The following is a 26,039-nucleotide window of genomic DNA, read 5'->3' as shown; positions in this document are numbered from 1 at the left end:
TGATAGTCGAAGGGTGCAAGGTTGCGACTGTACAGAGGATGAGGCAGAAGTTCCCACCCCATTTTCCAAATTTTCTCCCTGATGAAATGAGCAGAGTGTGGGCATACATTATCATGTTCAAGGATAATTTTCGTTCCAGGACGATTATTGTGCAATGCACGACGGAGCTTATGAAGTGTTTGGCTATGACGGCGAACATTTATAGTTACCCCAGGTTCAAGAAATTCAACCAGATTGCACCCTTCTGCTTTCCATATTACATTCTGTGGAGGCAGTTTGTGGGTGACTGCTCCGAGGCTAATCTTTAATGCTCATATTTCCTTCTTTAAAATGTTTTACCCATCTTCTAACACTGCTAACACCCAGGCATACATCTCTATGTGCACTAACTAACTAACTAAGTAACTCCCTAGCCTTCTTAAACCCGAAGGTTTATGGCTGCAGCAACACAGGCCTTCCATCTTTCCCTATCTTGAGCAAGTTCTATATACTCTTTTCCATCCCTACCAATTTCCCTTGGGTCCATCTCAACGTTGTCCCTCCATCTTCGTCTTGGCCTTCCTACAGGTCTCTTACCATCAGGTTTCCCAACAAGAATCCTGTAAACTCCTCTTCCCTCTCCCTTTCGTGCCACATGGCCTGCCAACCTAAGTCTTCTTGATTTAATTATTCTAATAATATCTGGACATGAATACAAATTATGTAGTTCTAAATTATGTAACCTTCTCCAGTCACCTGTCCCTCGTCCCTTTTAGTTAAAAATATTTTCCTAAGGATCTTATTTTCAAATACTCTCAATTTATGTTCCTCTTTCAATGTAAGGGACCAAGTTTCACACCCATATAATACTACAGGCAAAATTACTGTTTTGTATATTTTAACTTTTAGTTTCTTAGATATTAAACTAGAAGACAAAAGTTTATGAAGAGAAAAGTAACATGCATTTCCTGAATTAAGCCTACTTTTTATTTCCTCTTAATATAATTTTCATTTGTTAATATTACTCCTAAGTATTTGAATTTGGAAACTGGTTCAAACGAGTTGTTATCAATAATTAGATTTTGATTATTACCTAACACTTGTTTTCGGCCTGTAAGCATATATTTAGTTTTCTCTTTTTAACTTCCAAACCTATCTCTTAAGCAGTTTTGAAAAATATGTTAGCATTATTCTTATGTGCACACTGAAGTCTATTCTGAATTTCAGCAGCAGGAATTCCCTCTTGAACAAGGAATTCAATCACAGCCCATTGTTGAAAGGAAACATCACTGTCAGCCATTATAAACAACTGACTGTGCTCACGTGATCGAAACTAATGACGTCACGCTACCTCAACGCATTCAGTAAAGTCTATATTTTGCAATAATTTACTTTGTTTGCGTGTATTGATGGATTCTGATTTTTTAGAAAGTGTTGTTCATTACTTTCAGTATGTCCCTCTTACATGTCACGTTGAATCTTGCCTACTGGGTGGTCACAATGAAAATTGCCGAACTCACAGCCCTCTGGAGCCCTTTCGAAGCAACGGGTTGTGCTGAAATGTGGTATAGAGGCTATAGAGACCATGGAGAGGCAAATGCTGGTGGAGAAAGAAGAGAGTTCAATTTTTCATCACCTGGTAAAATCTGGGAAACGTTTCATTTGCCAATTGATCACACTGTCTTACTGGTGGTTGTTACTTCGGCGCCACATTTCAACCTAGTGGAGAAAATTTGAACAATTTTTTCATAAGCATTCGCTTCCCCATGGTCTCCATAGCCTCTATACTAAGTTTCAGCAAAATCCGTTGCTTCGAAAGGGCTCCAGAGATCTCTGAGTTCGGCAATTTTCATTGTAGCCCTGTGTTTTCAGCATAATTTGCATGAATCTGGCAACAATGTTAACACTCAAACAAGCAAAGGGGGCTTGCCCCTGTGAAATAAGAACAATACTTAAACATTGGATTTACACTTCAATGTTTGACTTCAATGTTTGACTGGTCTGGCAGGGGGGTGAGAACAATAGAAAAGGAGATAAAGGAATGTTCGTTTACCTATAGATCTAGATGTGAAAACATGGTCCCTGAAATAAAACTTCAATAGCGCACCACTCCCCGCGGTAACTCTTTACGTATCAATCGCAACCCATAATGTGAATCTGGGACAAGAACTGTTCACGCGATAAAGTGCTGAGTACAACTGGGGGCAAGAAATGGTCTCTCGACCTATTTATGTGGAATTCGAACTTTCGATCGTTAAAAACCATTGACGAGACCGCGTCTCTTGATAACGGTGTTTTTAGCATAATGCTGTGTTTGCATTATCTTTCCTACAATTTCTGGAAGAATTTGTATCAGTGGTTTTTTACATCCGCTGAAGATCGCTGGTGTAATTTGCTTGAAGGAAGCTCTTTCCAGCTTCTTCAACCGGGCCCTTTTTATGAGGTGATTAGAGAATTGGGTTTTGATGCCCGGGTTCGAGTCACATCTTCGGCATGATACAGTATTACCTTTTCAGTATTTGCTGTTCCATGTATATGTACCTTCTTGCTGTGCCCTCACCATTGGCCATGTATCAGAGTGGGACTTGCCCACAGGGACACTGGGTAAATTCTTGGTGTGCCAAGAAATCAACTGTTTAGCCTCCAACGCAGTAGAACCAATGCACTTAAAATATCGCCAATTTGGAGTATGTGTATGGCATTTAACGAGATTGTTAAATGTGAAAACAATGTGGATCTATTTTCTTCCACCTCAAAACTGAAAAGGACAATTTTAAAACATGAAAAACAATAGAATATAAGAATTGCATGTTTATTAAATGTGTGTGTGTCTGTTTCTATGTGTATATTTATGTATGTATATATACTATATTGCATTCGAGTTAAAATGCATTTCAACTATTGTACAATGAACGCCATAAATAGGTAATATACCTGTCGCGTTCAATTGCTTAAATAAAATAAATGCAAACATTTGGTACTGGGTGATCAGCATTAGAGTTGACCTCTGTAGCCCATTTGAAGCAATGGATTGCACTGAAACTTGTTTTACAGGCGTTGGAGACCATGGGAAAATGAATACTCTTGCGAAAGAAAATTGTTCAAATTTCACCATTGTAGCAGAAATGCTTCCTTTTAAATAGCCCTAAGAGTTTTGCAGTGTGTTCGTAGCAACGTTTATGCCAATTTTGTAAGTCAGAACTCATTGCATCTTCCATTTTAGATTGAGTGAAGATTATCAAAAAATCTCAGATTGTGCCCTGAGAACACCAACAGATACTTTGGATTTAATGGCATTCATACAGTTAGTGGAACAGATGGAGTCAGTAACGATATTTGAACTAGAGGATCAGCTGAGGGAAGTGATGCGATATTTGCTCTACCTCTCCGACTTCACTACCTTTTCACCATCAGAAATGAAGCAGAATTGCATAACCTTCCAGTGGTATGGAAGAATGCCGGCAGTTTTCGAGGAGCATAGAAGGATTGTGGAACAGAAAATGGTAGAATACCAAGATTCATTGAAGGTATGTTATTGCACATTTCATTGTAAAATACACATTTTCACAATTATGATAATGTATACATAGTTTAACCCTTTCGGTGTGGAGAACGTTTTCCTCTATTATGCACAAAACGAGATAATGCAAATATACGAGGTGTGGCTAGAAAAAAACCGGACTGTTGTTACAAAATATTTTATTGTTATTTTGTACAATATGAACATTATCCCCTTCAAAGTACTGCACTATCGATACACTGCTCCTTACGAATCTTCCATTGCTGGAGACAATGCTGGAAATCATTTTCCGAAACCATGTTCATGACCTCCGTCGCTTTTGTTTTCACACATTCTGCGGTCTTAAATCTGGTTCCTTTCAGTGTTGATTTGACCTTTGCGAATAAAAAAAAGTCGCACAGAGCGAGATCTGGTGAATAGGGTGGATGTTCTAACACTGGGATCCCATACTTGGCCAATAAAGCCTTGACTGACAATGCCGTGTTGTCAGAAACTTTGTCCTGATGAATAATCCATGACTTGCTTTTCCACAAACCAGGTCGACGTCTTCTTACTCGCACACGAAGGGTCGTCAGCATCGTAATGAAATATTGTTGGTTGACAGTTTGACCTTCAGGTACACAATTCGAATCAATTCACCGACATTTGCAATGTTTGATTCCGTTTTTGACGTGCAAGACCATCTAGGATGCTTGTTGTTCGCAATCACTTCTCGTCCCTCTCTAAACCTTTGAAACCACTTAAATACTTGCGTGCGTGATAAACACACATCTCCGTACACTTCCTTCAACAAATCATAAGTTTCTGTGGCGGATTTTCCGAATTTGATAAGAAACTTCAGATTGATACGCTGTTCCAATTTCAAACTTAATTTCTTTTCCGACGGAGCACAGATGTATGGTTCACTTCATCCACAAACTACAGAAGAACTGAGCGCCACACACACTGGGCAATCACAGAGCCGGTAGGCAAGATATCACGTTATACACCCATGCACGGCTTATCCTTGATGCACTTGCCGTTTGTCGACAGCAACATCAATCTGTTTTTTTCCTAGCCACACCTCGTGCGTTCTTACTTTCTGAGTGCTTATCGAGACGTGTATGTGTTTCTATGTTCTTCATTAATTGTCTTGCTGCAAAGTTTGGCATTTCAGTTCATAACTTGCCCACTTGATGCCAGCACAAATGCTGTTCCTTTGTTTTTCTCTGTTTGTCCATGTGGCATGTGTGTTGTGCATTTTCTCATTTGACACAGTGCCTGACAAAGCTGCTCCAGGTTGTTCTCAACAGATGCTCTCCCAGGATAATATTCACATTGTCTGGAGGAGATTGTGAATGATACTTGGTCTGATTGTGAAGAAGAGAATGTAGAAAGTGATGCCCTTCATTGAATATTTAGAAAAATAGAGATAATGAACAGAATCTCTTTTAGAGATTTTTGATATCTTTTACATGGCAACATTGTCAGTTGAAGAAAATAACATACAGTTTTAATAAGTTATATCATAATGTGTAGTGGCTTGCTTGTATTCATATACAATATTTAAGGTCTGTACAGTACATAGGAATGGAGTAATAAAGAGAGAATAAGAGATTTTTAAATATTTTTGATTTGGCAACACTGAAACTTGAAGAACATTACATACTTTTTTGTAAGTTATATTTTAAACAGTAATATTTTATATTTGTAAACAAAATTTTAGGTCTGTACAGTTCAAAGTAACAAAGTAATAAAGAGAATGAACAAACAAAAACTTTTTTTATAGAGATGAAATCAGTTTCTTTTCTGGAATGACAGAGCTTGTAGTGGAGGTGAAATTTATACATGTACCTGTCAATAATGACAGTTAAAGGAAGGTGTTCCCAAATTATAGAATGGACTAAATTTAGAGGGAAGCATAGCAATAGACCATTCTTTGAGGACCCAATTCGATAAAGTCACACTGAAATTACGCAACATTTCCAAAAGTTGCAATTTTCGTGAAATATTAAAAAATGGGCATTTCCCCCCTGGGTCCCTTCAGTGAACTCATAATTGTCACATGTTGATAAAGTGTTCTTTTGTTCACTTTGTTATTTGAATAAGTGAAATATATCATCAAATCCTGGTGGTTGAGGAGTTATTACTAATTTTAAAAGATCTATCCCATAATACTCAGAGGAAAAACAAAACTTTTTCAAACTTCGCCTGTTAATAATTGTAACAATTTATATATTGTTTTGCAATTCGAATATGACATACCTTCATATGTATACAAATGAACATAGCGTATTTGTAACTAGTTCTTTCCATGGACTCTTTGCGCGTCTTCTAAATTTTGATTATTATTATTATTACGTACGCAACCTCTAAGTTACAAACAAAAAGACAGAACTGATATATCACGTATAGTTTAGAAGAAATAGCACCTTAATTGCTGCCATCTGTTGTCATCCAGAAGGAATACAATGGTGTATATCCCAGCTGTCTGATAAAGATTAAAATATCATCCGTAGACCACAGAACAATATAGAGGACAACAAAACAAACTATGGAGAGACTGCCAAGAGACTTGTCATGTGAAGAAGCTATTGTTGATTTCTTCTGATTTTTTTTTTTAAGTGACAGACTTGTGCACAAGAAGAAAGAAAAACATTTGTGGACAGTGACAAGAATATTTCTGTTATTAATGTTATTATTATATATTTTTATGGGATAAGATTAAATTATTGAAATTGTTGAACGTACAAAGGTTACATATTCAATATTTCTGGTAATAAAACTTGGGATTCGTGAGTATGAGGAATGCAAGATTTGTGATCAGAAGTATAAGTGTTCATATAACCAACATAAGTTTTATGTTATATATGTTTAGAAGAATCTGCTATTTGTATATTTACCTCATATTGTGAAAGAAAAATATGTAGATACTAGTAGTTTTAGACACAGCATCTAACTGATGGTTAATGTTGGCATTAACCACTTGCCTTATTATCGCGAGTAAACTCGGGAAGCTACTATGTGCACTTTTTATATGATCCCCAGTATAATGAGGCCAAATTACTTTTTCTCCTTCAATTTTTTTTTGACCCGTACAAACTCACGAGAGGCTCAGTACAGTAAATGTCCACTTGGAAGCAGCACCTTACTCAGCTTGATGCTTGGAATGTGTGGCAGAGTGGGAGATGCCAAAGACAAGAATATTCTCAGTGAATCACGTTACTACTGCTCAGGGGTGCCCATCCCCCCCCCCAAGACTGTGGATGCATCCCTCCCAAAGTCGTTCATCAATCCCCCCCAAAAAGAATTGTTATCACAACCCACCCTCCACACACACACAAATACAGTTTGGATAAAAAAAAAACAGTAATAGATTTTTGTTTGAATGTCGATAATTTGACTTTTTTTAAATTAAATTTTTGGAATTCGTAAGCTTTACACGAGAGGCGGTAACTTGAAATAAATTTTTGGGAGAGGCAAGTTTGGCATAAACAATATTTTATATATGTAAATATACATAATATTTGTCCCACTTGGTGAATTTTTGGGGGCAGAAAGTGCCCCCTCCTCCCCCAAAGTCGGCACCTGCTTTACAAAACGAAAACTGTCATATTTTACAATTATCCAGTCAGTCGTAGCAGGAGCACTTGCTTACAAGAAACAAATCGTGCCTGAAATCATCCAATACTAAAACTAAAGTCTGCATGTCGGAACTTCCGAGCCAACTCGGAACTACCACAAAGAAAACACCAGATATTGTTTACCGCTGGCCGAGATGCCAACAATCGAAAGGTGCATGGCATTCGAAACCTTTCATTGAAGTTGAAATTAAGAGACTAAAAAAGGAAAAGCATGGCTGACTTTCGTGTTTGCTACAGGAAATAGTGTTCTTGTGGATGTTGTTAAATCATGAAGTAGATGCTGATCATCTAATAACCATAACTAAAAATAAATAACAAGTCAAACGAAATGATCCCCCATTTTTGTGTGAAAATATGGTAGCTAAACTATAAAATTTTGTCCCCCCCAAAAATTCCTATGATGCAAGCGCATCATGAATACCTCCTGTGGGCACCTCTGCTACTGCCCAGATTGCAATGTCTCCTTATGTGTAGCTCCATACTTCAGAGTTCACCACCCTGTGCCTATTTAATATCTAATAGCTCCAGAATCAGATCTGCAATTTGTAAGATTTTGAAAATGTTAAAATGTTTTGTTTCCTAATATTGTCATACTTAAATATGTCCACGTTGATTTTTCATATGTGGGAGATAGTCTGTGAAGTGACTTAATCTTAGGGTTACCAGACGTCCGGATTTTGCCGGACATGTCCTACATTTCAACCTTATGTCCGGCGTCCGGGAGGAATTTGGAAAATATCATAAATGTCCTACATTTTGAGTGTCACATAATATTAATTAGGAAAGTAGGTAACAGAAAAAAAATCATGCAAGTTACAAGTCTATGGACTGCGCTTCCAAACTCAATGTTGAAATTTATTTTGATTCAGTCATTGCCCAAAAATAAAAAAGTTTGTCCTGCTATTAAAAATACGGAATAACGGAAGCACTTAATGAACAAAGTTTTGGAACAACTTTCTGATAACGACACTGTTCAATGTCTGAACAGAATTTCTTGCATACTGATGGAACAAGGTGTCGCCATTCTTATTCAATATAATTTGATTGTAAAGCAGGGGTATAGAGAACAAAGTTATTCAGGGTGTCTACCAGTCAAGAAAGTCGTGGTAGACAAGAAAAAGTAAAGAAATCAACAAATAGGTCAAGAAGTAAATACAAAGGCAATAAATTATTCTAGTGGTCAAGAATTTTGGCTATCATAATGACTGGTTGATTTATTTTATTTGACTTAACTTTTTTCTGTCCCTTTGGTTAATCGCGAAACTGATAATGAATGGCGGTAAGGTAAGATGGATGAAGGGACAGTCACAAACATATAGGGACAACCGACACAAGCCCCACATAGGATTATACTGGCTTGAGTCCAGATGCCTTGCTCGTCTGCCAAACACAGTTCAGGATGCATTAATAAGAGAAAGCAGATATAATTCTCTTCTTAAATTCAGCTTCAGTTTTCATCTTAACTGACCCATTGGTAGGGGTTTTCAATAAATAAGTTAAGAAAGACGGGGAAAAGGTCTACTAGAAAGTCCAGAAAAGTCAAGAATTCTGGATGTGTTATTTTGTTAGACACCCTGTTATTGAACTAAGGACTACGCAAGATGAAACTTCTCGAACTTTGAACTTCTCGAATTTGAAATTACGGTAATTGCTGAATATTTGCTTAACATTACAGGTCATAATTCAAATGTACTTTTATTACCATCAACCCAACAGAGTAACGAGAGAAATCATTTTTTCATAAAGTCTGTAAAATGTCTGTTACTGGTCCCATAATTTCAAAGAGTTTGACTGTCCACTAACATAAATATAGTTTGACTAAACCTGAAATTTTGATAAAAATTGTCTCCTCAGAGAAGTACCACTTAAATGATATAGTAAGAGGTGCATTGATTAGTATGATTGCAAGTCTTGAAATGTTGCATTTAAGAATTCATTAAGAATTCATTTTTTTAAAACTGAAAAGTTTAATTTTTCAACTACTTTCTAATGTGCTCTATAGAAATATATATTATTTATTGAGAATGTTTTGTGTCCTACATTTTGACTTAATGTCCTACATTTTGGGACAGCATGTCCTACATTTTCCTTACAGCGATCTGGTAACCCTACTTAATCTTTTTTTTATTTGTTCAATCTTACTGTGTGGCTTATAAGAAGAGAAATAAAACTTCTTATGTTCAGTTAGGCATATTAATCATTATGCATATGCAGTATCGGGTTTGATTAATGGCTTCAAATTTTAAACAGAAAACATATGTACAACATTTTGAGGCAAGATATTATGTTTGCGTTTACTATGATGATAAAAATGTATATCCTTCATTAGCCCGAGTATACTTGGGATAACAAAATTTGTTCATTATATATACATACATATAAATACATATTGTTTATAAGAGAGTGAGTTGCCCGCCAACCTGGGAGAGTGGTTAGCACATCATGCTACGATGCCAGAGGTCCCAGGTTCAAATCCTGCCCTGGGCGTGGATGTTTGTGACTTGTGAGTGTCCATTCATCAATTTCATCATATTCATCATTCATCCCTATCTTCGCAAATTATCCAAAAGTGGCACAAAAAAGTGAAGTTAAATAAAGCCAATCAATCAATCAAGAGAGTGAATTGAATTGTTTAAACTTTAATTTCATACATACAATATTTAGAGGCAGTAAATTATAAACATTTTGTAAAAATAAAGTCTTCTTACATTATGTTCATGAAAATGAACATTTTTCATGCATGTGTGTTTAATTTGAGTGAACTTGGGATAATAAAACATAAGTTTTAAAGGTATAGATATTCTATATTATTGTATATTCTACTTATATTAATTTGGAAGGCAAGCAGTTAAAAGTCAAACAAGAAATGAATTATAGAGATTTTAGGTTCCATTTTATCTTTTTTATTATGTAGCATTCTTAAAATACATATTTTGTAAATTACCGGTATAGGTTGTTAGGTTCTATTTTATCTGTTTTTTAATATAATATTCTTAAAATATGTATTTTGCTTTCTTTTAACAGATGAGGATACAGCGCTTTAATGAAGATTTGGATTTGTATTCTAGACAAGTGGATGAATTTGAATATTTTGGAGACATCACTGACATATCCAAATATTTGAAAAAGGCAGAATACTTATCTAATCGATTGTCAAATGCTTTGGAGAAAATCGATCAATTTAATCTTGAAGAGCAATCATATGGTTGGGATCTATCACAGTACCCACTGAGGAAACAGGTAAAATGAAATGTTCTGTTTATTTTAAATAATAAATGTATCACAATGCTTACTGTTCTAATTCACCAGCTCGAAGTTGCCGAGTTCAAGTTCTGACCTTGGTGTTCTTCGTGAGTACCCCTTCATCAATTTCATCTTGATCATCACAATTAGCCAAGAGTGGCAGAAATGTGATGCTAAATAATAAAAATACAAATACAAGCAATAAAAGAAATTACTGATCGATTGGTGCTTCTGTCACATTTTTATATTTTTACACAATATTTCACCTGCTTCTTAAGCTTGTGACAGGTTAATTTTGATATTTTTCTGTTTCATATTCTTGTTTTATTGCATATTGTCTATTCTTGCATTGTATGTAGTACCTTGAGTGTAATATTTGAATTTTTTGTAACAAATGTAAAAAAAAAGAAAAAGGTAAAGTGCTCCCCTGTGCTATGCACCACGTTATGAAGGCATATGGGGTGTGGGGTTAGGGCCCCACACTTTCTTGATAACGGCCGAAGGTGGGGGTGATGTGATCAGCACCATGCCCCTGGCCTGCCTTTACCCCCCAGAGTTTCCTCCAGGTACCCACTTTATACGACGCTGGGTGGCTGTCAGAGCCGCTTGAACAGGTGGAAATGAAATGTAATAAACTTATTTTTTATTAGAGGGAATGCAAGTAATTTTATATTTCTGATATTTCTTTAGGTAAAGTGTCCTGTGCATTGTAGTGGTATTGTAGAGGAGCTTTGCATTGTACACTACAGTGCTCTACAGTTCTAAAATCATTCTGGACTGTGGAAAGAAAATTTCCTCTCCTTGGAGAATGTATGTACCATCCTACCTAGTTTTAGGAGTCACAGTGGTCTAATCGGTAGTGCATGTGACTGCCATGTGGGAGACCTGGGTTCGATTCCTGGGGTGGGTGACCTAAGGTTGGAATTTTAGCTTTGTCACTGCATAAAGTAGCTCTGGGGCTCACCCAGCCAAAATTAAATAGGTACCTGGTGGTTACCCTGGGGGGTAAAGGCAGCCAGAGCATGGTGCTGATCAAAATATGCAAAGTCGATAGAATGTATGGGGCCGTACCCCCACATCCCACTATATATGCCTTATAGTATGGTGCAAAGTACATGGGAAACTTTACCTACTTATTTTTAATTATTCAACACTAATTTAGCCTTAGAATATACTTTTAACCCCTTCCGGATTAGCAATGGGCTGATTATAAAAAATATACAATTTGTCGAATGTAAAAACTTTATCATATTTTGAAGCACTGCGTCACCATATGCTTTTCAGTGTTCTCCGTGGTGAAGTTCATCCAGTCGCCCGTGAGTGGGTGCTTGTACAGTCACAGACACTTCTGATTTGTAACAATTCCATCAACTTTCAATGTGATTGTTACAAACCAGAAGTGTCCATGGAGAACCTTTTTTTCTTCGCTGCAGGAAGTTCTTGGTGCAAACATCATAAATGCAACTGCTGCTGATTCCCAAGGCAGGTTTGGTTCTCTCCAAGACACAGTGGTAACGTCGTCAACTTGTAAGGAAGAGATCGTAGGTTCAATATCCATTGGAGGTACATAGTGGTTCAGATCCCTCTTTAAACTGTAGATCAAGTCCCAATTAGTCTATCTGTGCTTAATGTGTGCTCGAAAAACTCAACCTCAAATCTCAAACTGCAAGCAGGTTCGCAGTGATCTTCTCTCCTTGATGAACAGCTTCTATACTAGGGCAGTTGCGGTTTCCGGTGCAAACCCTCCTCTTTCACCTAACTGTTGTGTCAATGGGGGAAACAGGCGACGTGATTGGCCACTTACAATGTTGCCTCGAAACAACAAAACAGCCAATTCCATATTCTTGGAATCTTCCCTCGCGCTTACACTGTTGGAGGCTGGGAATAATTCCAGCTCTGTTTTAACAACTGAATGATATTGTAGCTAGGATCCCATCCCAAAACAGTTTGCATTTCTGTTTGGTTTGCTACATCTACGGTCCCATTAATTGCCTGAGATGTACAGCGTTTAAGAACAGAGAACGCCTCATCCAGTCAGTTCGCTCCACATTTTTCCAATTTCGTGATGCAAGCTGGAACATGGCGCAAATTTGCACAGACATTGACATCCCTTGCTGTTGAATTGATTCTTTTGTCACATTCTTTCAAGATCTCAAGATTCAAGGGTCTCAAACCTTTGTGGTGGAAATTAAGGGTTGTTCTTAATAATGAAAGTTATTTTGAAGTTAAGCAAATTGTTTAAATGGCATTTTTCAAGTCAAAATAGGGTTTTTAGGCATTTTTAGAAATTTATAGTTCATTTAGGCATTTATAGAATTTTATAGTTTATTTAGGCATTTTTAAGCCCTATAGAATTTCAGTGGAGGGCTGCTGTGTATATGAAATGCAAAGATTTCTAAATAGCATACGTCTAGGACATAGCAAAAAAAAATAGGTATGGACCTAGAAATCCATTCCCTAGTGATGAGAAACGTTGTGACACAAACTGAAATCCATCAACCTATTCTATTTAAACTACATTCCTAGTTTGACACCTCTGATCCAGTACCTAGGAAATCTTGGTGTCTCGTAACAATATAAACCTGTGAGATATTTCATTAATACTCATTATTTTATAATTTCAGATTGCCGACAAGTTAGCCCCATATTTGAAAGTGTATGACACTGCTAGTAATTTCATGGAAAACCTTAACAAGTGGATGAACTCCCAGGTTGGACTGTTTGATCCTGAGGACGTAGATGCTGCAGTTTCATATGCTCATAGGACGTTGTACAAGCTAGAGAGAACTTTTGGCAACCAACCATCTGTGATAGGACTCATTAAGGAGGTAAACAAGATTTATAGATGTTCTTAAAAATTTGAACTGTACGTTTTTGGCTTTGCTTTCATGCAGTATTTAAACGGAATAGAAGTGGTGGCAGATTAGTATTAAATTATGTCAGAGAACTATATTGGGACATGGAGAGGACAATGTTAACTATTAGAAGTGCTATATATGACTACCACTGCAAAATATCTCAGGCTGGCCATCATCCTGGAAAAGTCAGCAAATCAACCTGTGAGTTAAAAAGTTAGGGGATTTTGAAAATGCTTCTGAAAACCTGGAAAAATCCAAGAAAAATTGTCTTTTTTTTTAAAAAAAAAATCTTATTATTTTCTTTTTTTAGTGGTACATGCAAGTATTTGGGGAGTGCAGACTCAAGAGTGCTCGACCAATGAATGCTTGAGAGGGAATAGTGAAAGGAAAAACATGGCTAAAGCTACCAGCCATGTACAGCAGCATGCACTGTTTGCTCCACCCACTCGCTTTCCCTCCTTCTCTACCATTATGCATGGCCTTTCTCCACTGATTCCTGAGACAGAGCATACATATTATTTTCACAGGTTTTGCAACTACCAAATGTTTATAAATGTTCGAACAAAAAATACTTCTTTTTCAACACGGAATCCAAATATGTAAAAACGAATGGGGGTGTTCCATTTGAAATTTCACATTTACCCCCACCCCCCCTAAGGTGTGGGTGGTGGCGACGAAATTTTTGCGGCATACCCCCTAAATAGTATCAAACTTTTGTTCTGTGCAGTTTTTCGATTGGATGCCTTCTGCATGCGATATTCCATACTATCATTATAAGTGGACCACCCGGTATATGAGGGTTGGGGCAGAGCATAAGTCATGGCAACTTTTTTTTTTTTTTTTTTTGCGAGAATGCAGAACCAACACTAAAATCAGAAATATAGAAATGGAAGGAGGTAGTGTATGCTACTGTGGAATGCATGAACAATGCAGATCAAGTGTACCAGGTATAGATAGGGACATGAGCAAAAAATCCTTAAAGATAGCATCGTGCCACATGTGTTTACAAGTCAGAAAGCATATATATTGGCATTACAGGAACAAATGGGGCTCATACTATGGTAGGACACTATTCCCTAAAGTTTCCACCAGCTCCCTGTGTCATTCTCTGGCATTTCTACCCCGAAGAACAGCTATTTTGATACATGAACTCTTTTCACGCCCAGGCGATGGCAGTTGACTCATCAATCAATTATTACCACCATCTGTATGATAACCAGGGCCCGGATTTTGATGACATGTCATCTTTCTTTTCTTATGTATTATGCATTACTCTTTAGTATTAAAATCCTGAATATAAACCTCTGGTTATAAAGATGTAAATTTTATTCTGCATTTTTTCATCATATTTTCTATTTTCTAAATTTTGGCCATTTTTTCAAGTTTTACGTCATTTTTCTAACATTTTTTCAAATTCGACATTTTTCGGTCGTTTTGCACGTTTTACTTCTTTTTCTAATCTTTTTTTTTTGCTTAATTGCAGAAAAAAAGTAATGTAATTGCATTACTTTTTACTCATTCATTTTTAGCCAGGATCTGATATTTTTCGCCTTGATGTCTGTAATAATAAAATCAAAAATTCTATCGCCATGTGATTGTAGGAACAAAGCAACATTACCTGCTGCAATAATTTTGAATAAGTTAAGATTTTTACAGATTTTTATACTTAACATTCACATACACCTTGAAATTTCAGTTCTAATGTTACAGAAATAAGAACTATGCCATACTAATTGTCATACCCTGAAATAAAGACAAAATTTTAAGTGATTTATTTTTTTAGTTCATTTTATAGATTATTTTTCAGGTATTTTCGGTCATCAAAATCTGGGCCCTGATGATAACCATTCATCACACTGCCATCTAGTGATGTGTTAACATACTATGGGTGCCACATTCTCTAGGACATGCAATCATATTTTTGTACCACCGTTTAACTTTGAGAAAGAAATATTGTTGCCATCGTTGCCCCAGCTATCCTAATTGTGTGGTTCCATTTTTTCCTTTGTATATTTTTGCATTTTTTTTTAAAATTTAGGTATTGGATAAAGTGGAAGTGTTCCAGGAGCACATGTGCATTGTTCAAACACTAGGCAACCCCGGAATGAAGGAGAGACATTGGGAACGTGTGTCTGAAATTGTTGGTTTTCCAATAAAAGTAGATGCTGATTTAACTCTGGGAAGGGTTATTGAGTTTGGATTGGACCAGTACGTGGAGAAGTTTGAGCTTATAAGCGAGGCTGCCACGAAAGAAAACAATCTCGAGAAGGCAATGGATAAGATGTTGAAAGAATGGACTGGCGTAGAGTTTGTTCTGAGCCCCTACAGGTAGTACCAATGTTCAATATATTTTTTTCTTTCTGAAATAAATGTTTAGAAATATCAATTATCTATTCTAGATACTAGATAATACACACTGATATCTTTAGAGATGGAACAGTTGAATTAGGTGTGTCATATCAGGAAAACATTTATCAGTAAAAATGCTGATAATTTTTAGCAATCTGTAATGTAGTGCAAAATTCTATTTTTCCATTTAGTTGTTATTTTTAAATATAATGGTGTAGATCATATACTCTGCCTTGTTAAAGCACGTGTGGAAATACTAGGGATGGACCGATTTGAAATTGCTTTCCAATACTGATAAACTTTCGATAAAAAGATTACCAATATCAATAGCCAATATTATACTGACTGATATAAAGTTGTAATTTGGAATTTGAAGTTGTACTTTATTTACCAATATCGGCCGATACTTTTCCAACGTTTTGATCTTTCACAGAGTCCACAAAAATACTATGCAGTCCTTTTGCTGAGTCCAATTAGTTTGGATATTTTCCAAAATTCAAAGTTTCTTTATGTAGTCTACATGCACACGATCCACAAAATATGCACCAAAATATGTAGTCTTGTAGGAGTGGTATTTTCACACAGGCGTAGGGGCGACAATATTTGATATTCCAGTTCTGCTTATACAGTGCCTTCATTTGGTTATTGTGCGGCTCGAATGTATGCCATGTAGCAGCTGAAACCTCAACTCTTCTTTGTGACCTTTTCCCTTATGAAGTGGAAGTTTTCTGAACCCATCCTTTTCATATGCCCAAACCACCTGAAACTCTGCCTGATCCACTCTGTCAGCTTCCCTTCTTATTTCTTATTTTCTCTCTCTCTCTCTCTCTCTCTCTCTCTCTCTCTCTCTCTCTCTTTCTTTTTTTCTTTCTTTCTTTCTTTTCTGGCCTACTATTATTTTCATTGATATTTTGACCTTTTTCTAAATATTGGTTGTGGATAGGGTAGAAATGTTCCAGAAGCATTTTTCTCCCAATCATTATTCCTGCTTATTTACATTGGTAACATTTCAAATTTACTGCAAGTTTTTCCCCAAACTCAAAATGCCAAATTGCAGGTTAATTCAATGTTAGCATACAAAGTTTTGAGCTCATGCAGGAAAGCTACAATTCCTATTTTCAAAATACCAAAGTTTGTCGTCTTCTTTTTTTTTCTTCTTTTTTTTTAAATGAATTAAGGCCATAGTAGGTTGAGAAACCTTGCACACCATTTAGAAGATATACAGGGTGTTCATAAAGTCCCGGTACCATTACAAAAACATAGCTTGGAAACTACATGCAATAGAACAATGCTGTTGATTGCAAAATATGTATTATAACCTGCAACAAAAGTAAACAAACAAACTCATTATCAGTGTTATAATACACATTTTGCAATCAACAGCATTGTTCTAGTGCATGTAGTTTCCGAGCTATGTTTTTGTAATGGTACTGGGACTTTATGAACACCCTGTAGTTATATAATATTTAATGTATAAAATTATTGCTAGTGTGTAATATGACTTTTGTTTAATCACGTCATGTGTATGTATGTTTTTGTCCATCTTTCTTTCAGAGATTCAGGAACATTTGTTCTGTCCTCAGTAGATGAAATTCAGTTACTTCTGGATGACCACATTGTAAAAACACAAACAATAAAAAACTCTCCATTCATTAAACCCTTTGAGACAGAAGTGAAGTAAGTACAGCTATGCATTATCCATGAAAATAAATTTGTACTCTTTTGTTAATAATAATTTATGCAATGCTTTAATTTGAAGCTAAGCATAATAATTAATAAATAAATTCACATTTTCTCCCCTACATAATTAAAGAAAACTAAACAGGTTTATTGAATTGAGTTGTTAGCTGCTAGATTGATTGCTTGAGAAACAATCTCGCTACAGTACATTCTGGATGTGAGGCCTAGTTCTAGGCTTCAGTGTTCTGTCATAATTTCATCTTCATGTCATTCATTCTTATCTTTGGGATTATCTCAAAAAGGTGTAATGCAAAAACAACCAATTTTATTATTATTTGTTCTTATCAGTTGATAAGATCTGATAGCATGTGGAACAAATAGCAGTCTAATGTTTTTTTTAATTCTGCACAGGCAACATCAATGAATTAGCAAGGTAAAACACCTGTATAATGGTCTACAGACAGTGTTCAACTAATTTAACTGTCACATACTCAATGTTGGAACTGAAAATAATTGTAGATTTTGAAAGTACCACTGATTACACCGATGAAAGATCCACACAGAGGGATATAAGTTTTTCAATTGTATTCAGGTTTAATGTTGGATGAGGAGGAACACACATTCATTTCTTGATGCCATTAAAGTTCTTTTTAGTTGATTTACTAAATTTAATGCTCCTTTGTAGCTTTCCTTTAGCTTCATCCAGTGAAAATGAAAGCTGTGTTTATACCAGGACGAGATAGATTAATTAATCACCATTCAATAAGTATGTATCAGTAAAATTGCTGATAATTTTGCGATCAGATATTTCTGTAAATAACTTGTAATTTAATGAAAAATCCAATCATTTTGTTATTTTTATGAATGTAAAGGTATATTTCATATTTCTCTAGTTTTATAAACTAAATATTTAACTATTAAGAATGAGACTAATTAATCAGTACTCAATTGGTATCAGCAGATATAGGCATATAGATTTATTGGTAAAATTATATCGATAAATTTATCGAGCAGATATATCTAGCAGAAATAGGATGTTGTTTACCATGACTTACGCACCGGCCCACGGATTTCACTCCAATGATATGCATAAATTTACCAAGTGTTTTGCTTTAAAATATTCAAGAATTACATCAGAATATTAAAATACATGTTATCTAATCACAAAATACAGTTCTACTATGGATGGAACAGTTTGAAATGTTGCAATAGAGCATAATGGTACAAAAAAAATTGCACATTTTACATTTTCCTTAATTCCTTCTCTTTGGTCTCCAGAAAAAAAATCGAGCTTCCTCTCTAAGAAAATGAAATAATTTGGCAGTAACTTACAGGTTATTCATACAATTTTAACAATGAACTTTTATCACCTGATACTGCTAGAGTACTAACTAATTCTTGCATAATGACACAGTTATTTTATTTATTTTTTTACATTAAGCTTCAACATTAAGCTGCTTAATTTAAATAATGTATTGTCTCTTTAAAGTGAATGGGAGGCAAAGCTAATACTCCTGCAAGAAATATTAGATGAGTGGCTGAAAGTTCAGGCTACCTGGTTGTATTTAGAGCCTATATTTAGCTCTCCTGATATTCAGAGTCAGATGCCAGATGAAGGACGACGCTTTGGTGGTGTGGATAAGGTGAGTGAAGTAGAATACAGGGTTATTCATAATTAGTTACCTAAAACTAAAAATAAATAACTTCTTTTGTGTAATCTGTACTTACATCATTTATTTACTGCATTAAAATCTACAGGGAGGTCCCCTTTGTTTCTGATACTACAGTGGTTGTTGTTGTTATAGCGATGTGATCACGTACCTGATAGTTCACTTGTCCAGGACATCGGTATGGAGACCATCATGATCATAGCACAGCTGAATTCTGCACTATGTCCTGGCAGATGTTTTGCGGAGATATTCTGGCATCAGGTCCTATCAGCATCAGAGAGTTCATTGAAGTTTGCACTTTAAATCAAGTTTCATGTGTTTTATCATGGTCAAACGATTGCAAATCAACAACAATTAAACATGCTTTCCGACGAAAACCCAGGGCTACGCCCACTTTGTGACCACCCTGTACATAACTTCAAGTTTCTTATAAATGTTCAATATGGATCCGTTTTGTCACTCTGCCATTATCCCACCGGTATGAGACTTCATCCCATATCCATGTAAGCATAGCCGCATCCACTTGTAACACTGCATCAGTGATCTATTGTCACAGGTCATAGAGAGTTGACAGTCTTTGCTAGTGGCGGAACTTTCTGATACGTAGTTTTGTTCTGAAATGCTGTTGAACGGTAACTAAGCACTGCGTTTCATGGAACCACAGACAACACTGTGCACGCTCCACACTGCTGTAAGACTCCCATGTCAACTAGTTTATTATAGTCACCTTTAACAGAGCGACTGACCTCTGATGGCCTAGAAATGAAGCTTCATATATGATACGTATTTAGAAACACATTTGAATCAATATTATATAATGAAAATATTCTCTTGGGCTATTGAGAGGTAAGTTGCAGAAAAGATTCCAAGCTTTCGGTCGATAGCCCAAGAGAATCTTTTCATCATTATTCGCCTGGAAAGCTTCAAGTCTTACTTCAATATTATATAATACTTTCAGAGTTAGTCAACTTTAGTTTTAGATAACTAAATATGAATAACCCCTTATTTTTTAAAAAATTCAAATGTAGTGGGTTCCTGTGAGCCAGAGCGAGCTGTTTTGTCACCTCCCCTAATAAAGTTAAGTGAGTCTTACTGTAATTACATAACTTTGATTTGCCCGCCTTGTTTCAAAATTTCCATTCTTTTTTGGATATCCCCTTCTGTAGTTTTGTTAATAAATAATCCTGGTGTGAGCCTAACCCCAAAAGATAAAGTTGTCCTCTGTGCACTACGCCATAGCATGAAGACAGTCAAGGAGTGTGGAGATATGGCTACACATATCTCACTCTGATACAGTGGAAATGATAAAAGTCTCTCATTCTATCCCCCCCCCCACTCCTCTATAAGCAGTCACTTTGATTTGATTTGATTTGTTATTTATGTTACTTTTTGCTATTCGCAACAATGAGAGTGAGTGATGATTTGATGAAAATGATGAAGGGACATCCACAGGCTGGGATTCGAACCCAGGATGCCTAGCATCGCAGCATGCTGTACTAATAGCTACACCATGGAGATGGGTTTAAGCATTCACTTGTTAGCATGCAATATTGATTGGACATTATCCATTGTCTAGTGCTTTTAACTATAATAATTCTAACACTACATTTCAAAATAGCATTTCTTTCAGCTTCAAATGAAGAAAATTCTTGTTTTTGCTGGTGGTGGGGATCGAACTTATGACAGCCTGTGTTTTTATTACAAATCTAGTGTGTTAACCTAACCAGTTGCAGTGTAGAGTGATCGTTCACAACGCTGGTGGTCCCATCGAACACAACCGATGGTGGAAGAAGGGTCTATGTTAAAGAGTGTACTGTTTCATAATCATTCACGAATAAACCTTCTGTATATGTACAATCACTGAGACTTCTGGGTTGTAACAGTACCATTGACTTTAATACAATTGTTACAACCCAGAAGTGTCTGTGCCTGTACATGTAGGTGTGTTTGTGTAGCAAGAACTATACACATGTTCTAAATATACATATTATTAAGAGCAAAGATTTCTCTGTTTTCTTTTCTAGATTTGGCGTGATATAATGAAAGCTGTGGCAGTTGATCCTAAGGTATTACTAATAGTCAAAGTGGAAAAAATGTTGGAGAGGTTGAAAAAATCAAGAGATTCACTTGATATGGTTTTGCATGGCCTCAACAAATATTTAGAGAAGAAGCGTCTGTTTTTCCCTCGTTTCTTCTTTTTGTCTAATGACGAAATTTTAGAAATTCTCTCAGAAACAAAAGACCCTACTCGGTAAGCATTAAGCAATATCATATAAGAGTATATTTTAAAATATGTATAAGTCACAAATAAAAAGTCATTACTTACGATATTGTGAGTCTCCTTTGAAACTGCTACGTTTCGGAGGTACAACCGCCTCCTTCTTCAGGCAATTTTAGGCATGTGACACTACCATGCCACATCAAGTTTATCTTTCAAGGAAAAGGTTTTCGCAGGTTGGAATGGAGGTAGAGAATTTGATAAAACTTGTTCCCATTTATAAAATATATCCTTACCCCTTGTCATTATTCACAAAATTTACAAAAACAGGTTAAAACAGATTAAAATTATAAAATCAAAAACCCCCCTGCCAAACGTGCTGTCATTAGCTGATGCTCCTGTGTGGAATGCAGGAAGTTGGCACAGGCTATTACCTTTCGGCTGTCTACTCCTCCCTTCATCTACGTCACTTCCGGATCGAACTCGCGTATTTCCTGTGCAGCACGGATTAAAATTGCCTTAAAAAGGAGGCGGTTGTACCTCCGAAACGTAGAAATTTCAAAGAAGGAGACTCACAATATCGTAAGTAGTGACCTTTTATTTGATATTTTTATTGTGTTTTCATAATAGAAATATTTTTTAATACTTGTCAACTGTGAGTAATTCGAACAAAACAAATCATGAGTATATTTTGAATATATAGTTCAACTTTTATAAGCTGCATTCGCCAGTTTTGTGAAAATTCATGCAACCATTTATTCTTTAGATTAAGCGGTAGAATATAAAAACATCAATGTATGATCTGATCCCTGTATTTCACACTCAATTTTTTGTTCTAATGCACTTTTCACTTCAGTTAATGTGGAAGGCTATTTTGAAAATCAAAAAATACTTCAGTTACTCTGGAATACTATTTTGAAGAACATAAAAGAAGAATTTTACTTTGCGGGTTGGCACACACAGGAGATTCGTTGTGTAGAAATTTTACCGAAAAATGCTGGCAGAGAGAATTCCACACAGGTAAAACAGTGACAGCAAGAAATCAGGCGAAGCCAAGGTTGGCTCAGTAGCTCAGTTGGCATAACAATGGCACAGTATGCCAGAGACCCAGGTTCGAGTCCTGGTCGACCATGCATTTTTTCACTTAAATGTCTATATGAAAAAATGTAAAAATGTACCTACAAATGATTCTTCCTCTTCATTCCAACAGTTTGGATCCTCAAATGGGTCCAATACATTGGACTGAAGAGAATGGACAAGGCAAACATTTTATATATTTTTCAAATTATCTTCATTGCCTATATTGTTGACTTGTAGGTAAAATATTAGAAGGTGTACTTGAAACGAAACATTACGGAAACAGGATGTTCTCGTCGGTTTGGAATGCAGACCTTACAAATTCCATTACTTGCCTCGTCCGTGGAAAGGTACCAGCCTGACAGATGGATATGAATCGACAGGTATTGGAATTTGTATAGCGAAGCAACCGAACTGATCTGAGAAGATCGGAAGGGAATTTCGGGATCGGTATTGGATTTGGTTTTGGTGTGTGAACATCGAGGAAGACAGCGCAGGTATGTACCTGGAGGATGGAGGCGTCACTCCGAACATAGAATGGTCTGAGCCTTGTTACTGAACCTCTCGCTAGTACCTTTTCTTACTTACACCCCGGTAATAAAATAATGAAATAAGGGAAGGAGCGAACATGGTTGGAGGTACGGGCCTTTTTTGTAACTTTTAGTTGTAGGTGCGAGTTCCTTATAGAAAGTATGTGCTTCAAAACGCGGGTTAGGAATGATAAGGAAAAATGAACATGAATTAGAGTTATCTTTAACGAGGATTCAACAGCTGGCGGAACAAACAGTTCCGATTTCACCGTCTCGTCCCGTCACCAGGGCAAGGTCGCGATACATACAGCAGTTTTCCACCAACACTGCACATTCCACGGACTGTGTTGCCATTATTCCTTCCACCGTTGTCAACAATACTGAAGTCATGGCATTGAACATACCAAATTTTATTCAACCTGAAAAGTTTTCAGGGGCAAAACCCTTACAGGGTTGCTACGCGACTGGAAAACCTGGAAAACAGGGAAAAGTCAGGGAATTTGGTTGGTCAGGGAAAAGTCAGGGAATAGTCATGGAATTTTGCATATTTTCTGGAATTTACGTGCATTTTGGAGTTGCAGGAGAACCAGTTACAAAATGAACGAATGGTTCATTTCCACTTCCGAATTCGGTTCTTGTGATTCCAGTTCCCCCAAAAGATTCAGTTCAGAAACTTGTTCCTCTCGTCATTATGACTTCTAGTCTGTTACGTACAAAATTATGGTTCCTTCGCATTTCAATTCTATATTCACTCTCGGATCTAGGTTCTTGGATCCGTTCATTTTGGGACTCGTTCTTGTGAACCTGTTGAAGACCGGAATTTGGAGAGGTGTGAGATTTTTCCTTAGAGAACAATTTACTCAAGACGAAACCTACGCACCAGCCATCCTCAGAATTTCTTTCGGAAAAAATGTTGCTTTAGCTTTGTGTGTACTGAGGAAATTTTCTTTCTTCAAGAACACACCCGTTCGGAACCCGTTCTCTTTTGATACGTGAAGCGGAGCAGGTTGGTGTTCAGACAGTTCATTGGTTTTGGATCTGCAATAAAGCTTGAAGAGCAGAATTTCACGTAACTGGCTGTGGTTGACATCACACTGGACGGGTGCGGATGCCGAGTAAAACCAATGGGACTCACTACTTTGTTCCCCCCGTGAACCCGTTCTGTGAATGTGAGTCCTTCGTTTGCGACCCGTTCAGAAGCAACTTGATCAACTAGTTCATTTGCTCGTTGTCGCAGTTTTTTACATTCCAGAGATGTGTTACACCCGAGAAATTAGTGATTTTATGCAGTATCAGCGACGTCATTATTCGAATATGCACGTGTTTTGTGCATGTAGAACGAATTTATTTTTAAAAACTGGTGCGAAATAGAGGAATTAAACTTACGCTGGTCACACATTGTTGTTAGGTTAGGAATGTTGGTTTCATGCCGATAGTAATTTTACGTATTGTTTGCGTGTAGAATGAAATTATGCTGAAAAGTGGTGAAAATGAACCCAAGTTCCTTTTGTTTTATTACGATTTCATCATGCTACAAATGCAACTTTTACATGGTTCGATTTCGATTTATATCTGTTAACACATACTGCAGAGTTTTAGCGATTACTTAAGATTTTGTCAATATATGCTTTTGTGGTTAGGTTAGGAATGTCAGGTTTGGTTGTCTTAGAATTAAAATAAAGACCCTGAATGCACTCTACTAAGGTTCCGATTTATTTCTACATTCATTCCCACTAGTTTACGATACTTACTGTCGCTTGTCAACCGGAGAATACCTTGTCCGTGGGAAGCGTGTATGATTGAGTAAGGTCATTTTGAATTTTTTTTTTCAACATAAATAACTTTTTTCGAATCCAAATAGTGCTCATTATTTTAAGGAAAGTTCAAATTTCGTGTCACAATGATTGCCAAAATTCTATGATAATTAGTCTTCCTGCTAGGAAAATTTGAAAAAAAATAAATCATAAAACATTCGGAACTGTTACCTTTTAAAAGATAGATTTCGATGTTTTCCGTAATATAAAATTGGTTCCAGCATGTGGAAAACTCAAATAATGGAGATATTTGATTCCAAAGTATGGCCCGCATATATATTTTTTTTAGGTGTATGTTTGGTCACCGGCCCCATTCAAGTTCTGAATTTCCGTAATATGTACTATTTTCAATAAATTAAAAAATATAATCATTAAACTTATTGCATATTTTCTAAAGGTACATGACCTAATTTTCTGTTGTTTCTCATTTGCATTGATACAGGCTAATTGAGGTTGTATATAGGTTACATTGTGAAGCTTTGATATATGCCACATTTTTTTATTGATTTTTTACACCACCTTAATTGTAATGACTTCGTGAAAATGGGGAAGTACAATAGTTATTTATTTTTTCATTGAATAGCATTATATTAATCACTTGGTAAATTTTCAGCTAATAACTGTGTATATTCATATTCATAATAATTAACGTGCCTGCATATTTAATTGAAAAACATGAGGTTCAAAAGCAAAAATCATGACGACAAACATGTCTGGAAAAATTTTATTTCTAGTCTGGAAAACCTGGAAAAGTCAGGGAATTTCATAATCAAAAAATCGTAGCTACCCTGCCCTTAGAAGTTGATCAATTTTTCACAACTTTTGAAAATATGGCGGATGCATTAACTTGGACCCCTGCAAAAAGAAAAGATTTCTTGCCTGTATTCCTCACTGGAATCGCTTTAGATTTAATAACGGGAATAAAATCTCAACCAGATTATGCAAATAAGGAGTATCAAATGCTCAAAACAGAAACTACCAACACTTTTAGGGACATTGGTCAACCTCTCCTGGTTGAGGATTTCTTAAAGGAACAAGTCCAACAAATTAAGGAAACCCCGCAAGCTTACATCTTGCGTAAGCATGCCTTGATTCAGAAATATCTCCCCCAAGCATCCGTGGATCATGTAATTTATTACATTGTGAGGGGACTACGTACCCAGTACCTTTAAGTAGCTTCCGACAAGAATTTTAATTCGGTGAATGAACTTCTACGGTTCATCAACAACTTGCAAAGAAAACAAACCCTTTTGGAAGAGCAAGCGTACAGAGAAGCTAGGGAATTAGCGGCCCTTAAATATACTCAAGGTCTAGTTGCATCAACAAATCAGATAGGATTGCAAAACATAGTAACCCAACCTCCCATAAAAGAACCTCAAACTAGCTCAAATAATCAACAGGAAATAAACAGTCAACTGCAAACAGAAAAAAACTTTGTAACACAAGATGAATTAAAAGATTTGGAAATTAAAATGAAT

General features: G+C 36.3%; 1 protein-coding gene across 1 annotated transcript in view; it reads left to right on the top strand.

The window, feature by feature from the left end:
• Dhc36C (Dynein heavy chain at 36C) overlaps window positions 1-26,039 on the top strand; it is a 369,284-nt gene that overhangs the window by 106,622 nt on the left and 236,623 nt on the right. Inside the window, exons 9-15 of the mRNA XM_083142304.1 lie at window positions 3,203-3,506; window positions 10,147-10,362; window positions 12,990-13,193; window positions 15,262-15,551; window positions 17,127-17,249; window positions 18,742-18,895; window positions 20,947-21,173. Coding sequence (XP_082998430.1) covers window positions 3,203-3,506; window positions 10,147-10,362; window positions 12,990-13,193; window positions 15,262-15,551; window positions 17,127-17,249; window positions 18,742-18,895; window positions 20,947-21,173 — 1,518 coding nt within the window. The remainder of the gene's footprint in view (window positions 1-3,202; window positions 3,507-10,146; window positions 10,363-12,989; window positions 13,194-15,261; window positions 15,552-17,126; window positions 17,250-18,741; window positions 18,896-20,946; window positions 21,174-26,039) is intronic.

The sequence above is a fragment of the Lepisma saccharinum genome, chromosome 20 (genome assembly GCF_977018435.1).
Source record: "Lepisma saccharinum chromosome 20, izLepSacc3.1, whole genome shotgun sequence".
Taxonomy (NCBI): Eukaryota; Metazoa; Arthropoda; class Insecta; order Zygentoma; family Lepismatidae; genus Lepisma; species Lepisma saccharinum.
This window is presented reverse-complemented; position numbering and strand designations above follow the sequence as displayed.